At 44.5% G+C, this 14975-nt stretch overlaps 1 protein-coding gene across 3 annotated transcripts in view; it reads right to left on the bottom strand.

The window, feature by feature from the left end:
* The window catches only part of nuak1b (NUAK family, SNF1-like kinase, 1b), a 68533-nt gene extending 63886 nt beyond the window's left edge, over window positions 1–4647 (bottom strand). For 2 of the 3 annotated variants that reach the window (XM_048553870.2, XM_059654754.1), the window contains exon 1: window positions 4428–4647. In XM_048553870.2, the coding sequence (XP_048409827.1) occupies window positions 4428–4565 (138 nt within the window). In that variant the 5' untranslated portion in view covers window positions 4566–4647. The remainder of the gene's footprint in view (window positions 1–4427) is intronic. The other variant, XM_059654755.1, reaches the window with a different exon arrangement.
* Between the last annotated feature and the right edge of the window lie 10328 nt (window positions 4648–14975).

Here is a 14975-nt window from a genome sequence, read left to right as displayed (position 1 = left end):
GTTTTCAGACGTTTCGTCACCATTCTAGGTAGCATCATCAGTGAGCCCCCGACGAAGCACTGGTGTTATGTCCCGCTTTCTATTTATCTGGTTAGGTTTCCTTGGGTTGGTGATGGAAAGGAAAGGAAACCTAACCAGATAAATAGAAAGCGGGACGTAACACCAGCGCTTCATCGGAGGCTCACTGATGATGTTACCTAGAATGGTGACGAAACGTCTGAAAACTAACCTTCCAGCTCAGCGAGCAAACTCACATCCAGAACCTCAACCTGAGCTACAAATCTTCTCAAAACTTGCTGTTTTAATTCAGTTATACGCACTCACTCATCAGCATCCCACCTCAATGAGCTCGATGCATTTTATGCTCATTTTGAACTGTAGGTCAGTGAAATGATGTCACCTTCTCCGACAGACTCGGGTGCACCTACACCTACAGTCACCAACCCAGCCATCAGATCCTACTTGAGGGTGTGCCCACAGAATGCGACTGGCCCAGATGGAGTCCCAGGCTGTGCACTCAGATCCTGCATTGACCAGCTAGTGGGAGAGTTTGCACACATCCTTAACCTCACCTTACTATGATGTGAGGTACCCACCTGCTTCAAGAAAACCACTATCATCCTAGTGTCAAAGAAAAATCAGGCAGTGTGCCTTAATGGCTACTGCCCGGTAGCTCTGACATCCATCATAATGAAGTGCTTTGAGAGGCCAGTAATGGAACACAACAATTCCAGCCTCCCAGACTGCCTTGAACCATTACAATTTGCCTACCATCACAATATGTCCACGGCAGATGCCATCTCCCTGGCCCTACACCCAACCCGGGGACATCTGGACAAGGACACCAGCGTCAGACTCCTATTTATTGACTAGCTCTGCCTTCAACACCATAACTCCTGCAAAACTCATCTCCAAACTCCAAGACCTAGGACGCTGCTCCCTGCTCTGTAACTGAATTCCTGACTTCCTGATCTTTAGACCACAATCAGCAAGGACAGGCAACAACACCTTCTTCAACAATAATCCTCAACATTGTGCCCTGTGAAGCTGCATACTCATCCCCTTACTATACTCCTTATACACTAACAACCATGCGGTCAAATTCAGCTCTAACTCCAGTTATAAATTTGCTAATGACACCAGTATTGGAAAGAGACTGAGAGCTTAATGGTACAGTGTAAAGACAACACTCTCTTCCTCAATGTATGACGTAAAAACAACAATCTCTTCCTCAATGGTATAGTATAAAGACAATGGGGAAGCATCTCTTCCTCAACATCAGAAAAACAAGGGAGTTGGTCATTAACTTCAGGAAGCAGAGTGAAGGGCACGCCCCTGTCTGTACCAATGGTGCTGAGGTGAAGATGATTGAAAGCTTCAAGTTCTGTGGAGTAAATATCACCAACAATTTGCCCTGGTCTATCTACCTTGATGCTCCAGTGAAGAAAGCACAACAATGTCTCTACTTCCTCAGAAGGCTCAGCTGGTAACCTGGTAGCTCTGACATCCATCATAACGAAGAACTTCAAAAGGTTAGTAATGGCACAGATTGACTGCAGCCTCCCAGATTGCCTTGACTTGCTACAACTCACCTATTGTCACAATATGTCCACAGCAGATGCCATTTCCCTCACCCTGCACTCTTCCCTGGAACAGGGCAGCACAGTGGTTCAGTGGTTAGCACTGTTGCCTCACAGTGCTAGGTACCTGGGTTAAATTCCATCCTCAGGTGACTGTCTGTGTAGAGTTTGCACATTCTCCCCATGCTGTGTGGCTCTCCTCCAGCTGCTCTGATTTGCTCCCACAGTCCAAAGATGTGCAGGTTAGGTGGATTGGCCATGCTAAATTGCCCTTAATGTGGTGGATTACCCACGGGAAATGCAGGGCTATATGGTAGGGGGTTGCATCTGGGTGGGATGCTTTTGATAGGATTGTTGTTGACTCGATGGGCCAAATGGCATGCTTCCACGCTCTAGGGATTCTATGAACATCTGGATAACAAGGACGCCTACATCAATCTCCTATTTATTGACGTTAGTTCTGCCTTCAACACCACAATTCCAACAAAACCTATCTCCAAACTCCGAAACCTCTATGTTCCCCGCTCTGCACTAGATCATTAACCTCCTGACCCTCAGACCGCAATCAATAAGAATAGGTGATAACACTGTCTACACAATAATCCTCAACATAGCAAGGCTATGTACCCAGCCCCTTACTGTACTCCTTATACACTCATGACTGTGTGGCCAAATTCAGCTCCAACTCCCATTAACAAATTTGCTCATGACACCATGTAGAGGGTCAGATCTCAAACAACAACCAGACAGAGTACAGGAAAGAGACCGACAGCTTAATGGCATGGACTACAGACAACAATCTCTTCCTCAGTGTCAGAAAAATGAAGGAGCTAGTCATTGACTTCAGGGAGTGGAGTGGAGGGCATACCCCTATCTCCATCAATGGCGCTGAGGTGGAGGTGGTCAAGAGTTTCAAGCTCCTAGGTGTAAATATCACCAACAATCCGTCCTGGTCCATCCAAAAAGTCTAGAAGGCACACCATTGCCTTTACTTCCTCAGAGGGCTTCGGAAATCTTTGTCTTTTGTTCATTGACTTTCTCAATTTCTGGTTCCCTGTTTAATTCCAGTTTACTGGTTTGCCGAAATCTCTCACATTCTCTGTGATATTCTCAGTCCCTATAATATTCCCAGTTTCTCAAACTCTCCAAAATTCTTGGCTTCTCCCTGCCCCTATATTATTCTCAGTCTCAGCTTTTACATGTGATATTCCCAGTCTCTCCTATTCCATACATCATTCTAAGGGTCCTGGATACTGCAACATTCCCAGTTTCTCCCATTTCCTGAAATATTTTCAATCTCTCCCATCCCCTGTGCTATTCCTAGTCATAGTGTTCGTAATATTCCCTGTACGATTAATATTCCTAGCTTCCCAGTCCCTTTGATATTCCCAATCTATCCCATGCTCTATAATTTAGATCTTCCATTCCTAGGGTTGTTCTCAACCACTCTCATTCCCTGTAATATACCCAGTTTACAAATCCTGTGTATAATTTTCAGTGTCTCATTCTCTGTGATGTTCCCAGTTTCTAGGTCCTTGTGATACTCACAGACTCTCCATTTCCTGTATCATTCTCATTCTCCTTGTTTCTTCCAGTCTCCCTGTGAGTGAGACCCAGTCTGATTGCTATTATCTCTTCATTCCCTAAACTAATCCCAGTCTCCACATTCCCCATGCAATTCCCAGTATCTCCCATTTTCTGTGCTATTCCCAGTCTCTTCCATTCCTTGTTATTCCCTGTCTCCCATTACTTGTGTTATTCCTGGTCTCCGCTCCCCATGATTAATCCCAGTCTCCCATACCCTGTGTTATTCCCAATCTCTACATTGCTTGTATTATTCAGTATTCCGTTCCCTTATTATTCCCAGTCTCTCACTCCCTGAGTTATCCACAATCTCTCTATTCTTTGAAATTATTCCCAGTTTCTGTATTCCCCGTCTAATTCCCAGTTTCACACACCCTGTGTTATTCCTGATCTTTCCATTCCCTGTATTATTCCTAGTCTCTCCATTCCTTGTGTTATTCCTGATCTCTTTTTTCTCTGCATTATCCCCAGTCTCTCTATTCCTTTATTATTCCCAGTCTCCCACACTCTGTATTATCCCTAGTCTCTCCATTCCCTGTATTATTCCCGGTCTCTCCATTCCCTGTACTATTCCCAATCTCCCAAACACTATTATTCCCAGTTTCTCTATATTATTCCCAGTCTCTGTATTCCTTATATTATTCCCAGTCTCCCACTCTGTATTATCTCTAGTCTCTCCATTCCCTGTATTAATCCCAGTCTCCTATGCTCTGTATTATCCCCAGTCTCTCCATTCCCTGTATTATCCCCAGTCTCTCCATTCCCTGTATTATTCCTAGTCTCCCACACACTACTATTCCCAGTCTCTCTATTCCCTGTATTATTCCCAGTTTCCCACTCTCTGTATTATCCCTTGTCCCTCTACTCCCTGTATTATCCCCAGTCTCTCCATTCCCTGTATTATTCCTAGTCTCCCACACACTACTATTCCCAGTCTCTCTACTCCCTGTATTATTCCCAGTCTCCTACACACTATTATTCCCAGTCTCTCTACTCCCTACGTTGTTCCCGGCCTCTCCATTCAGTGTATTATTCCCAGTCTCCCACTCCCTGTATTATTCCCGGTATCTCCATTCCCTGTATTATTCCCAGGCTCTCACACTATTATTCTCAGTCTCTCCATTTCCTGTATTATTCCCAGGCTCCCACACACTATTATTCCCAGCCTCTCCATTTAGTGTATTATTCTCAGTCTCCCACTCCCTGCATTATTCCCGGTCTCTCCATTCCCTGTGTTATTCCCAGCTTTCGGTATTTCCTTACCGTCCTGCCGGTAAGCCGCTCGGTAGCCGCCTTGACCCGGCCGTACGTGCCCCTGCCCAGGGTCCGCCCCAGCACGTACCGGTGTTTCAGGTTGTGTTGATGCTGATGTCTCCGCACTGCCTGCGGCGGAGGCTCCATATCGGTGAGAGGGGACCCTCAGACCGGCGCCAAGCTTACCTCAGCTCGAGCTCGGCGCTCGGCACTCGACCAGCCCCAGCCCCAGCCCCAGCCCCAGCCCTGACGGCAAAGCGGGGCGGAGACTCCGGCTCATCCCCCGAGCGAGCGAGGGAGGGACAGCAGGAGGAGGAGAGGAATAAATGTGGAAGGGGTGAGGATGGAGTGGAGAAAGGAGTGAGGAGACGTAAAAAAAATGAAATGTGGAGGGACAATGAAGAGTGAGAAGAAGGCGGGGGAATAACAGTTGGGGGTGAGAAAAGTGAGTTAAAGGAGTTATGAGGAGAACTTGAACTGAGGTATAATGTGGAGTAAACCTCCCATGCATAGATGGATTTTATTCCAACAGTTTTTCCCACATGGTAGGGGAAACTAAAACTGGATGGCATGGGTTTAAAGTGAGAGGGGAGAGATACAAAAGCGTGCATTTTTTTTTGCTGAGTGTGTGGAACAGGCTGCCAGCAGTAGTTAGTGATGGATACAAGCACAGATTTATCACTTTAGAAACATTTAGACAGGTACATTGGATGGGATGGGAATAGAGGGACATGTACCAAATCATATTGCAAATAGGATAACAAGGTGTAGAGCTGGATAATGAAAACTGGGCAGCATGGACAAGTTAGGCTGAAGACCCTGTTTCCGTGCAGTGGATCTCGATGACTCTATGATATCCAGAGATTCTACAACATATATTAAGTGCAAAAGAGTAACAAGGGAGAACAGGCCTCTTAAAATTCACAAGGCCCTCTACATGTGAAGCCACAAGAAATGGGTGAGATCCTAAACAAATATTTTGCGTCAGTATTTACTGTGGAGAAAGTCATGGAAGCGAGGGAACTTGGGGAATAAATAATGATATTTTGAAAAGGGTCCACATTACAGAAGAGGAGATGCTGGAGGCCTTAACATGCCCTAATGACCGTGGTAGGTGGATTGTTGTATTGGATTCTGAGAGACAGGATCTACGTGCATTTGGGAAGGCGAGGACTGATTAGGGATAGTTAGCATTGCTTTGTGTGTGGGAAATCGTGTTTCACAAACTTGCTTAAGTTTTTTGAAGAAGATTGATGAAGGCAGAGTGGTAGATGTTGTCTACATGGACAAGGTCTTTGACAAGTTTCTCCATGGTAGACTGGTCAGTAAGGTTAGATCACATGGAATCCAAGGAGCGCTGCCCTATTGGATACAAAATTGCCTCAGTTGTAGAAGACAGAGGGTAGTGGTAGAGTCACAGAGTCATAAGCATGGAAACAGACCCTTCAGTCCAACTAGTCCATGCTGGTGGTGTTCCCAAACAAAACTAGTCTCACTTGCCTGCATTTGACCCATATCCTTCCAAGCCTTTCCTATTCATGTACTTATCAAAATGTCTTTTAAATGGTGTAACTGTACCTGCATCTACCACCTCTTCTGGCAATTCATTCCACACATGAACCACTCTCTGTTAGAGAAGTTGCCCCTCATGTCCTTTTTAAATATTTCTCCTCTCACCTTAAAAATATGCCCAATAAAAACCAAAAGAACTGCAGATGCTGTAAATCAGGAACAAAAACAAAGTGCTAGAAAAGCTCAGCAGATCTGGCAGCATCTGTGAAGGAGAAAACAGAGTTAACGTTTCAGGTCCGGTGACCCTTCCTCAGAACTGCTGCCGGACCTGCTGAGCTTTTCCAGCAACTTTGTTTTTGTTGATGTTGTTAAAAATATGACCCGTGTTTTAAGCTCCCCCACCCTTGGGAAAAGACACTTGCTGTTCACCTTATCTCTGCCTCTCATGATTTTATAAACCGCTATAAGGTCACCCCTCAATTGCTACGCTCCAGCAAAAAAAGTCCCTGTCTATTTTGTAACTCAAACCTTTGACTTCCAGCAATATTCTGGTAAATCTATTCTAAGCCCTCTCCAATTTAATAACATCCTTCCTAAAGCAGGACGACGAGAATTGTACACAATAATCTTGAAGAGACCCTACCAATGTCCTGTACAACTTCAACACAACGTCCCAACTCCTAAACTCAAAGACCTGAGCAATGAAGGTAAGTGTGCTAAATGCCTTCTTAACTGCTCTGTCTACCTGTGATGCAAATTTCAAAGAATTATATACCTGAACCCCTAGGTCTCTCTGTTCTACAGCACTACCCAAGGCCCTACCATTAATTGTACAAATCCTGCTCTTGTCTGTTTTATCAAAATGCAAAATCTCACATATCCAAATTAAACTCTATCTATAACTCCTCAGCCTGTTGACACAATTGATAAAGATCTCTTTGTAATTTTAGATAAACTTCTTCACTGTCTGCCGTGACATCACTTTTGGTGTCATCTGCAAATTAGAAACCATGCCTGCTAAATTCTCATCCAAATTGTCTATATAAGTGACAAACAAAAGTGGATCCTGTATCAATCCCTGTGGAATGCTGTGGATCACAGGCCTCCAGTCCTAAAAACAACCCTCCACCACCACCCTCTCTCTCCTACCGTCAAGCCAATTTAGTATCCAACTGGCAAGATCTCTCTGAATCCCCGGTGATATAACCTTACTAATTAGCCTATTGTGTAGGATGGAACCTTGTCAACAGCTTTACTAAAGTCTATGTAAACAACATCTACTTATCTGCCCTCATCAATCTTTTTGGTTACTTCCTCAAAAAAACTCAACCAAATTTGTGAGACACAATTTTCCTCATACAAAGCCATGCTGATTGTTCTTAATCAGTCCTTTTCTCTCCAAATGCATGTAAATACTATCTTTCAGAGTCACCTCCAACAACTTACCCACCACCGATGTCAGACTCACAGGTCTGTAGTTCCCAGACTTCTCCTTACAGCCTTTCTTATATAAAGCCACAACATTAGTCACGCTCCAGTCCTCAGGCATCTCACCCGTGGCTGCAGATGATACAAATATCTTTGCTAAGGGCCCCACAATTTCTTCCACAAGGGCCGGAGAGGGTAGTAAAGTCAGCCTCATTAGGGGCATTTAAGCAGCTATTAGACAGGCATGTGGATGATAGTATAAGGTAGGGGTGGAGGTTAGATAGACCTTAGGTTTAGGGTAAAAGTTCGACCCAACATCGTGGGCTGAAGGGCCTGTACTGTGCTGTACAGTTCTATGTTCTAAGTTCCCACAATGTCCTGGGATACACTTGATCAGGTCCCAGAGAGCTATCCACTTTTATATTTTCTAAGACCTCCGGCACTTCCTGTTCTGTAATGTGAACTGCTTTCAAAACATCAATATTTATTTCTTCAAGTTCTCCAGCCTCTATTTCTTTCTCACAGTAAAAACTGAGCAGAAACATTCAACTAGCATGCCTCCCATCCCGTGATGTTCTTAAACAATGTCATTGATCTTTAAGGAGCCTTATTCTCTCCTTGGTTGCTGTTTTTACTCTTAATGTACTTACAGAATCTCTTTTGATTGTCCTTAACCTTAACCTACCAAGACTATCTCATATCCCCCTTTTAGCCTTCCTGATTTCCCTCCTAAGAACACCCCTACACTCTTCAAAAGATTCACTTGATCCCAGTTGTCTACATCTAATTTATGACGCTTATTCTTGACTAGACCCTCATATCTTTATTCATCAGCTGTTCCCTATTCTTACCCACCTTGCTCTTCACTCTAACAAGAACATAATGCTCATTATTACACTTTTGAAAGCCTTCCACTTGCTGATCGTCCCATTACCTGCGAACAGCCCACTCCAATCAACTTTTGAAAATTCCTGCCTCAAATCATTAAAATTTGCCCTACTCCAATCAAGCACATTAACTTTAATCAAAGGCTTATCCTTTTCCATAACTATTTTAAAACTAATAGAATTATAATCTCTGCACCCCACGTTTTACTAACACTTCAGTCACTTGCCCTTATTGATGACAAAGGCTGCATGCCTGCCCCCAGGCATGTGGGACCTGGGTGCTGCTGAGAAGACCACCATTTGTTGGTCTTTCCTGGTTGTCCTTGGAAGTGATCAGCTGTAGGCCACTTCAGAGGGTAGTTCAGAGTCAACCACATTGCTGTGGGCCTGGAGTCACATATAGGCCAGACTGGGTAAGGATGGTGGATTTCCTTCCCTAAAGGACATTAGTGACCTAGATGGTTATTTCTGATGATAGACAACAGTTCCATCATCACTGTTAGGCTTGCTTTTAATTTAAGACTTTTTACTTGATTTTAACTTCTTCATTTACCATTGCAGTCAGAGCTATGTAATATGCTGCTGTTCCACCATTACATTCATTCTTGTGATGTCAATATTATTGGCAAGGCTAACCTTTAAGTACCAGTCCTCAATTCCCTAAAAAGATTGTGGAGACTGACCTCCTTGAATTATTTAATCAGCCAGGTGAGTAATCATTCCTGTATGTTTTTGATTTGAGTGCTCTGGATGAATTTCTCACACTTTGCCCTTTGCTGTTGTAGCTACAATTTGTATGCTGATTCAGCAAACCATTAAACATCAGGAAATTAAAAAGAAGCAGGCTTTATTATGCAATCAACACTTTACATTTATGTAGGGCCTTAACATGGCTAAACTTCCCCAGTGATCCCTGTAAATTTCCTGTCCTTCGTGACATATCTTAATGGAAATCCCATATCTCAATAAATGTCTCATATCTCGACGAATAGCTTGCCATGTACTTGCATTGTTCTCTAAAAGACATTAGTGAACCAAATGGGTTTTTCTGACAATCTAAAATGGGTTCATGATTATCATTAGACCCATAATTCCAGATTCTTTTCTCCTTTAAATTCAACCATGGTGGGATTTGAACCCAGATCTCCAGAACTTTAGCTGAGTCTCTGGATTTAACAGCCCAGTGATAATGCTACTAAGCCATTGCCTTCCCAACATAGACAGGAGTGGAGTGAGGGGTAATCTTATTGAAACGAGATCTTGAGGGGACTGGACAGGCTGGTTGCCAGGAGAATGCTTCCTCTCGTGGGGGCAGATTAAAACTACAGGACAGATTAAAACTTAAAGGTCTCTATTTTAAGAACAATGAGGAGAAAATGTTTTATTGAAGGGTCATTCGATGTGAAATAGTCTTCCCCACGAGGTGGAGTAGGTTAGAACTTTCTTATTTAAGACTGAGTTAGTTTTTTTGATGAATAAGTGAATGAGGGATGGGTGGGAGGAGTGGGGGTGGAGCAGAGAGACTGGCATACAGGAAAGTAGCTGGGGTGCGTCATTATCCCAATATTTTGACTTAATTCTGTTAACTTGCCCTCTTGAATTTTAATTACATTACCTACCACCAGGGCAGAAAAGTGGAGATGAGATCACAACCAGATCAGCCATAATATAATTGAGTGGTGGCATAGGCTCAGTTCCTATGTTATTGATTGGCACCACATCTACAAACATCAGTCCCTCCACCATCAACGCTCAGTAGCAGCAGTGTGCGCTACCTGCAAGATGCACAGCAGAAGTTCACCAAAGATCCTTAGTTGGCACCTTCCAAACCCACAATGACTTCCATCTGGAAGGACAGGGGCAGTAGGTACATGGGAACTCCACCAGCTGCAAAATCCTCTCCAAGACACTCACCATCTTGACTTGGAAATATATTGCCGTTCCTTCACTGCCACTGGGTCAAAATTGGAATTCTCTCCCTAATGGTATTGGTGGCCTGCAGCGGTTGAAGAAGGCGTCTCACCACCACCTTCTCAAGGGGCAACTAGGGATGGACAAGAAATGGGAGCCAGCCAGTCAGACCCATGTCCCACAAATGAATAGAAAAATAATAAAACTAGTAATGGACATATTTTGTCAGAGTGTAGAGTGCTGGCTCCCATTTTAAAAACAAATTGTAAAGCATTGTCAGTCTGGAGGCTAGAAGTATTAGAAACCATGACTGGGTGTTATGTTGGTTCAGAAGGCTAATGGGTATTAAGTTAGAAGTCTTTAGTATGGGCCTGGTGAGACTGACAGCTGTTTAATGTAATTCAGTTCACAGTTCATACCATGATTTTACACAGCTGGTGCTCTGTCCTGCAGTTTGTCAAAATCCTGACAAGCAGGGTGCCTAGGGAGATTCAGATACTCTTACTGTCTTAGGATAAGGATGGACCAGGGAAACAAAACAAAACAAATCACAAGCTGAATTGCTGTCTCCACTCCCAGTATCCATTCAGCTGCCTTGGCACATACTAAAATTCAGTTACTTAATAAAGATAGCACATCGCCATCAAGCCTGCCCTGCCATTCAATGAGATCACAGCTGATCTGCCCGAGACATCAACTGCTACTGTGCCAGTTCATTGTAGACCACAATTCTTCAATATTTCAAAAACCTACCTCCTTTCAGTGATCTGGCATCCACAACTCTCCAACAGAGAGCATTCCAGACATTCACTGTCCTCAGAGAAGAAATTCCTTCGTATCACCTCACATTTATCAAAGTTAAATGCCATTTGATCAATCTACTTTTATTCTACTGTAAGCTAACACATAGACACATAGGAGCAGCAAGAGGCCATTCGGCCCTTCAAGTCTGCTCTGCCATTCATCACGATCACAGCTGATCATCCAACACAACAACCTAATCCTACTTTCTCCCCGTAGCCTTTGATCTTATTCACCCCAAGTGCTAAATCACATTCCTTCTTGAATACATTCAATGTTCTGGCATCAACTACTTCCAGTGGTAGTGAATCCCACAGGCTGTTTCGGTGAAGAAATGTCTCCTCATCTCCATCCTAAATAGTCTACCCTGAATCCTCATCCTGTGATCCCAGCTTCTGAACACACCCAGCATCGGCAACATCTTCCCTGCATCTACCCAGTCCAGTCTTGTTAGAATTTTTAAAGTCTTTTTGAGATCGCCCCTCATTCGTCTGAATTCTAGCAAAAACAATCCCAACCGAATCGATCTCTCCTGCTGCCATCCCCTGACTCAGCCTGGTGATCCCCAGAATCCTTCTCACTGTCAACTTCCTGACCAATCCTTTGCGCCATCTGCAAAACTTATTTATCAATCACCCCCACCTCTCTCCACAACATCCTCACCTACATTGTTTATATGTATCACAAGTAGTTAGGCTCCCTGCACTAACCCCTTGGGTACACCAATGGACACAGGCTTTCAGTCACAAAATCAACCTTATCACTACCCTATAGTTTCCCATTATCCCATGAGCTTTTACTTTCTTTATCAGTTTCCCACATGTTTCTGTGAGGATGAGAAATGAAGATGGCAATATTTGGGAAACCTGGATGACATGAGATATTGAAAGGTTAGTGAAAAGAGAAAGGAAGCGTAAGAAATTGAAATCAAACAAAGCACTTGAGAAATATAAGGGAAGCAGAAAAGGACTTAAACAACAAACTTGGAAGGATAGAAGAGCCATAAGATTTCATTGACAAGTTGGATTAAGGAGATTCTCAAGGCATTTTATATGTGTATTAGGAGCAAAGGGGTAGCTAGGGAAAGAGTAGGTCCACTCAAGGATAAAGGAGGGAATTCACTTAGAAGGACATGGATAATGGTCATATTATGGAGCGGTATGTCAATACAGTAAGGCAGTCAGTATTAAGAAGGAGGAAGTTTTGGGTGTCTTAAAAAACCTGAAGGTAGCTATGTCCCCAGACGGAAGCCTGATGGAATCTGTTCCAGGATACTGAAGGAGGCAAGGGAAGAGATAGCAAGCATTCCAGATGCTGGAGTCAGATTCGATACAGTGTAGAGCTAGAGGAACACAGCAGATCAGACAGCATCAGACGAACTGGAAAGTCAATGTTTTGGACCTAGACCCTTCATTAGGACTGGGAATGGGAAGGGAGATGGGAAATAAATAGAGGGAAGAGGTGTGGGGCTGGGGAATGGTATGTGGGATAGTGGTACGTGGATGCAGGTAGGGGTAGTGGAGATTGGTCAGTGGTAGGGTGGCACTGATAGGTGGGGAAGGAGAGGGACAGGTAGTGTCAGGTCAAGGAGACAGAGGTGAGAGGGATTGTTGGATTTTGAAACTGGTGCATTCTATGTTTAGGCCATCGGGCTGTGGGTTCCCAAGACAGGATATGAGGTGTTGTTCCTCCAGTTTGCGCATGGCATCAGTGTGACCCTGGAGGAGGCCCAGGATGGACACGTCACCCAGGGAATGGGAGGGGGAGTTAAAATGGTGAGCAACCAGAATGTGTTTTCGATTATCATGGACAGAGCACAGATGCTCCGTAAATCTGTCTCCGAGTTTACATTTGGTCTCACTGTAGAGGAAGCCACATAGGGACCAGGTTGGAGGATGTACAGGTGAACCCCTGTTGGATATGAAAAGATTGTCTAGGGCGTTGGAGGGAGGTGAGAGGGGAGGTGTAGGAGCAGATGTAGCACCTCCTGTGGTTGTGGGGAAAGGTGCTGGGTGTGGTGGGGTTAGTGGGGAGTGGAGTGTACGAGGGAGTCACAGAATGAGTGGTCCCCACAAAAGGCAGATGTGGTGGAGACAGAAATATCTCTTTGGCTTTGGGGTCGATTGTAGGTGGTGGAAATGGTGGACGATGATATGCTGGATGTGGAAGTTGATGGGGCAGTATGTGAGGACCAGGGGGATTCTGTCTTTATTTTTATTTGGGAGAGGAGATTTGAGGGCAGAAGTGCAGAAAATGCAAAAGATGTGGTTGAGGGCATTTTCAATCAACAGAGGGAGGAAATTGTCGTCCTTGAAGTAGGAGGACATCTGGGATGACCGGGAGTGGAATGCTTCATCTTGGAAGCAGATGCGGCAAAGGTAGAGGAATTGGGAGTAGGGGATCGCATTCTTGCGGGAGGGTGGATGAAAGGAGGTGTGATCAAGGTAACTGTGGGAATTGTTGGGTTTGAAATAGATGTCAGTGCTGAGATGGTTACCAAAGATGGAGACAAAGAGGTCCAGGGAGGGAGGATCGGAGATGGGCCATGTGAATTTGAGGTTGGGGTGAGGGGTCTGGTAAAGTTGATGAACTCCCTCACAGTAGCATGAGGCAGCGTCGATACAGTCGTCATTGTAGTGGAGGAAGAGGTGAGGGATTGCGCCGGTGTAACAGTGGAAGAAGAACTGTTCCACGTATCCTACAAAGTGGCAGCCATAGCTCGGACACATATGGATGCCCATAGCCGCCTCTTTGGATTGTAGGAAGTGGGAAGAGTTAAAGGAAAAGTTGTGAGGGTAAATGGATTAATGGAGGGGGACTGGTTGGTCCTATGGGAGAGGAAGAAATGGAGGCCTTTTAGGCCATCTGCATGGGGGATACATGCGTATACGGACAGGATTTCCACCTTTCACCCCAACCTCAAATTCACATGGACCATCTCCGATACCTCTGTCCCCATCCTGGACCTCACTGTCTCCATCTCCAGTAATCGTCTCAGCACTGATTTCTATTTCAAGCCCACCAACTCCCTCAGGTACTTAGACTACAACTCGTCTCACCCAGCTTCCTGCAAGAATGCGATCCCTTACTCCCAATTCCTGAACATAGAATTCACCAGTTTCAAAATCTCCCCACTTCTGGCCTCATCCCATGTCCTTCCCTCCCTCTCATCCCTACCTCCTTGACCTGACACTACCTGTCCATCTCCTTCCCCACCGATCCCAGCCTTCCCAGCTCCATTCCCCTTCCCCAGTCATGATGAAGGGTCTACGCCTCAAACGTTGACTCTTCTACTCCTCTGATGCTGCCTGACCTGCTGCGTTCCTCAGCTCCACTCTGTACTGAGGTAAGGGAAGAAATTGCTGAGACCATGACAGAGATCTTGCGTACCTCTTTAGCCACAGGTGAAGTCCCAGAAGACTGGTGAATAACCATTGTTGTTCCTTTGTTCTAGAATAGCAACAAGGATGATCCAGGAAATCATCAGCCCTACCATTTATATCCATGGTAGGGAAATTATTGGAGAAGAGTCATAGGTACAGAATTTACTTGTATTTGGAGAAGAATGAACTTATCAGGAATAGTCAGCATGACTTTATGTAGGGGAAGCCCTTGGCACACAAGTTTGATTGAGTTTTCTAAGGAATCAATGATGATGATTGATGAAGGTGGGGTAGAGGATATTTTTACATGGACTTTACTGAAGCATTTGAGGTTCCTCATGTAGACTGGCCCAGAAGGTTGCTTTTTTAAATTCATTCACTGGATGTTGGCTAGGCCAACATTTGCAGCCCATCTCCAATTGCCCAGAGGGCAGTTAAGATCAATCACATAACTGTGGGTATGTAGTAAAATATAGGCCAGTTCAGAAAAAGGACTGCAGATTCTTTACCTCAGGGACATTAATGAACCAGATCAGTTTTTCTGTCATTCAGCAACAGTTTCGTGGTCATCACTAAACTCTTTATTCCAGATTTTTATTGAATTAAAATTCCAACATCTGCCAGATACCCAGAAC

The sequence above is a fragment of the Stegostoma tigrinum genome, chromosome 25, assembly GCF_030684315.1.
Source record: "Stegostoma tigrinum isolate sSteTig4 chromosome 25, sSteTig4.hap1, whole genome shotgun sequence".
In the NCBI taxonomy this organism is placed as follows: domain Eukaryota; kingdom Metazoa; phylum Chordata; class Chondrichthyes; order Orectolobiformes; family Stegostomatidae; genus Stegostoma; species Stegostoma tigrinum.
Note: the sequence above shows the minus strand (reverse complement) of the source record. Positions and strands in the feature narration are given on the sequence as shown.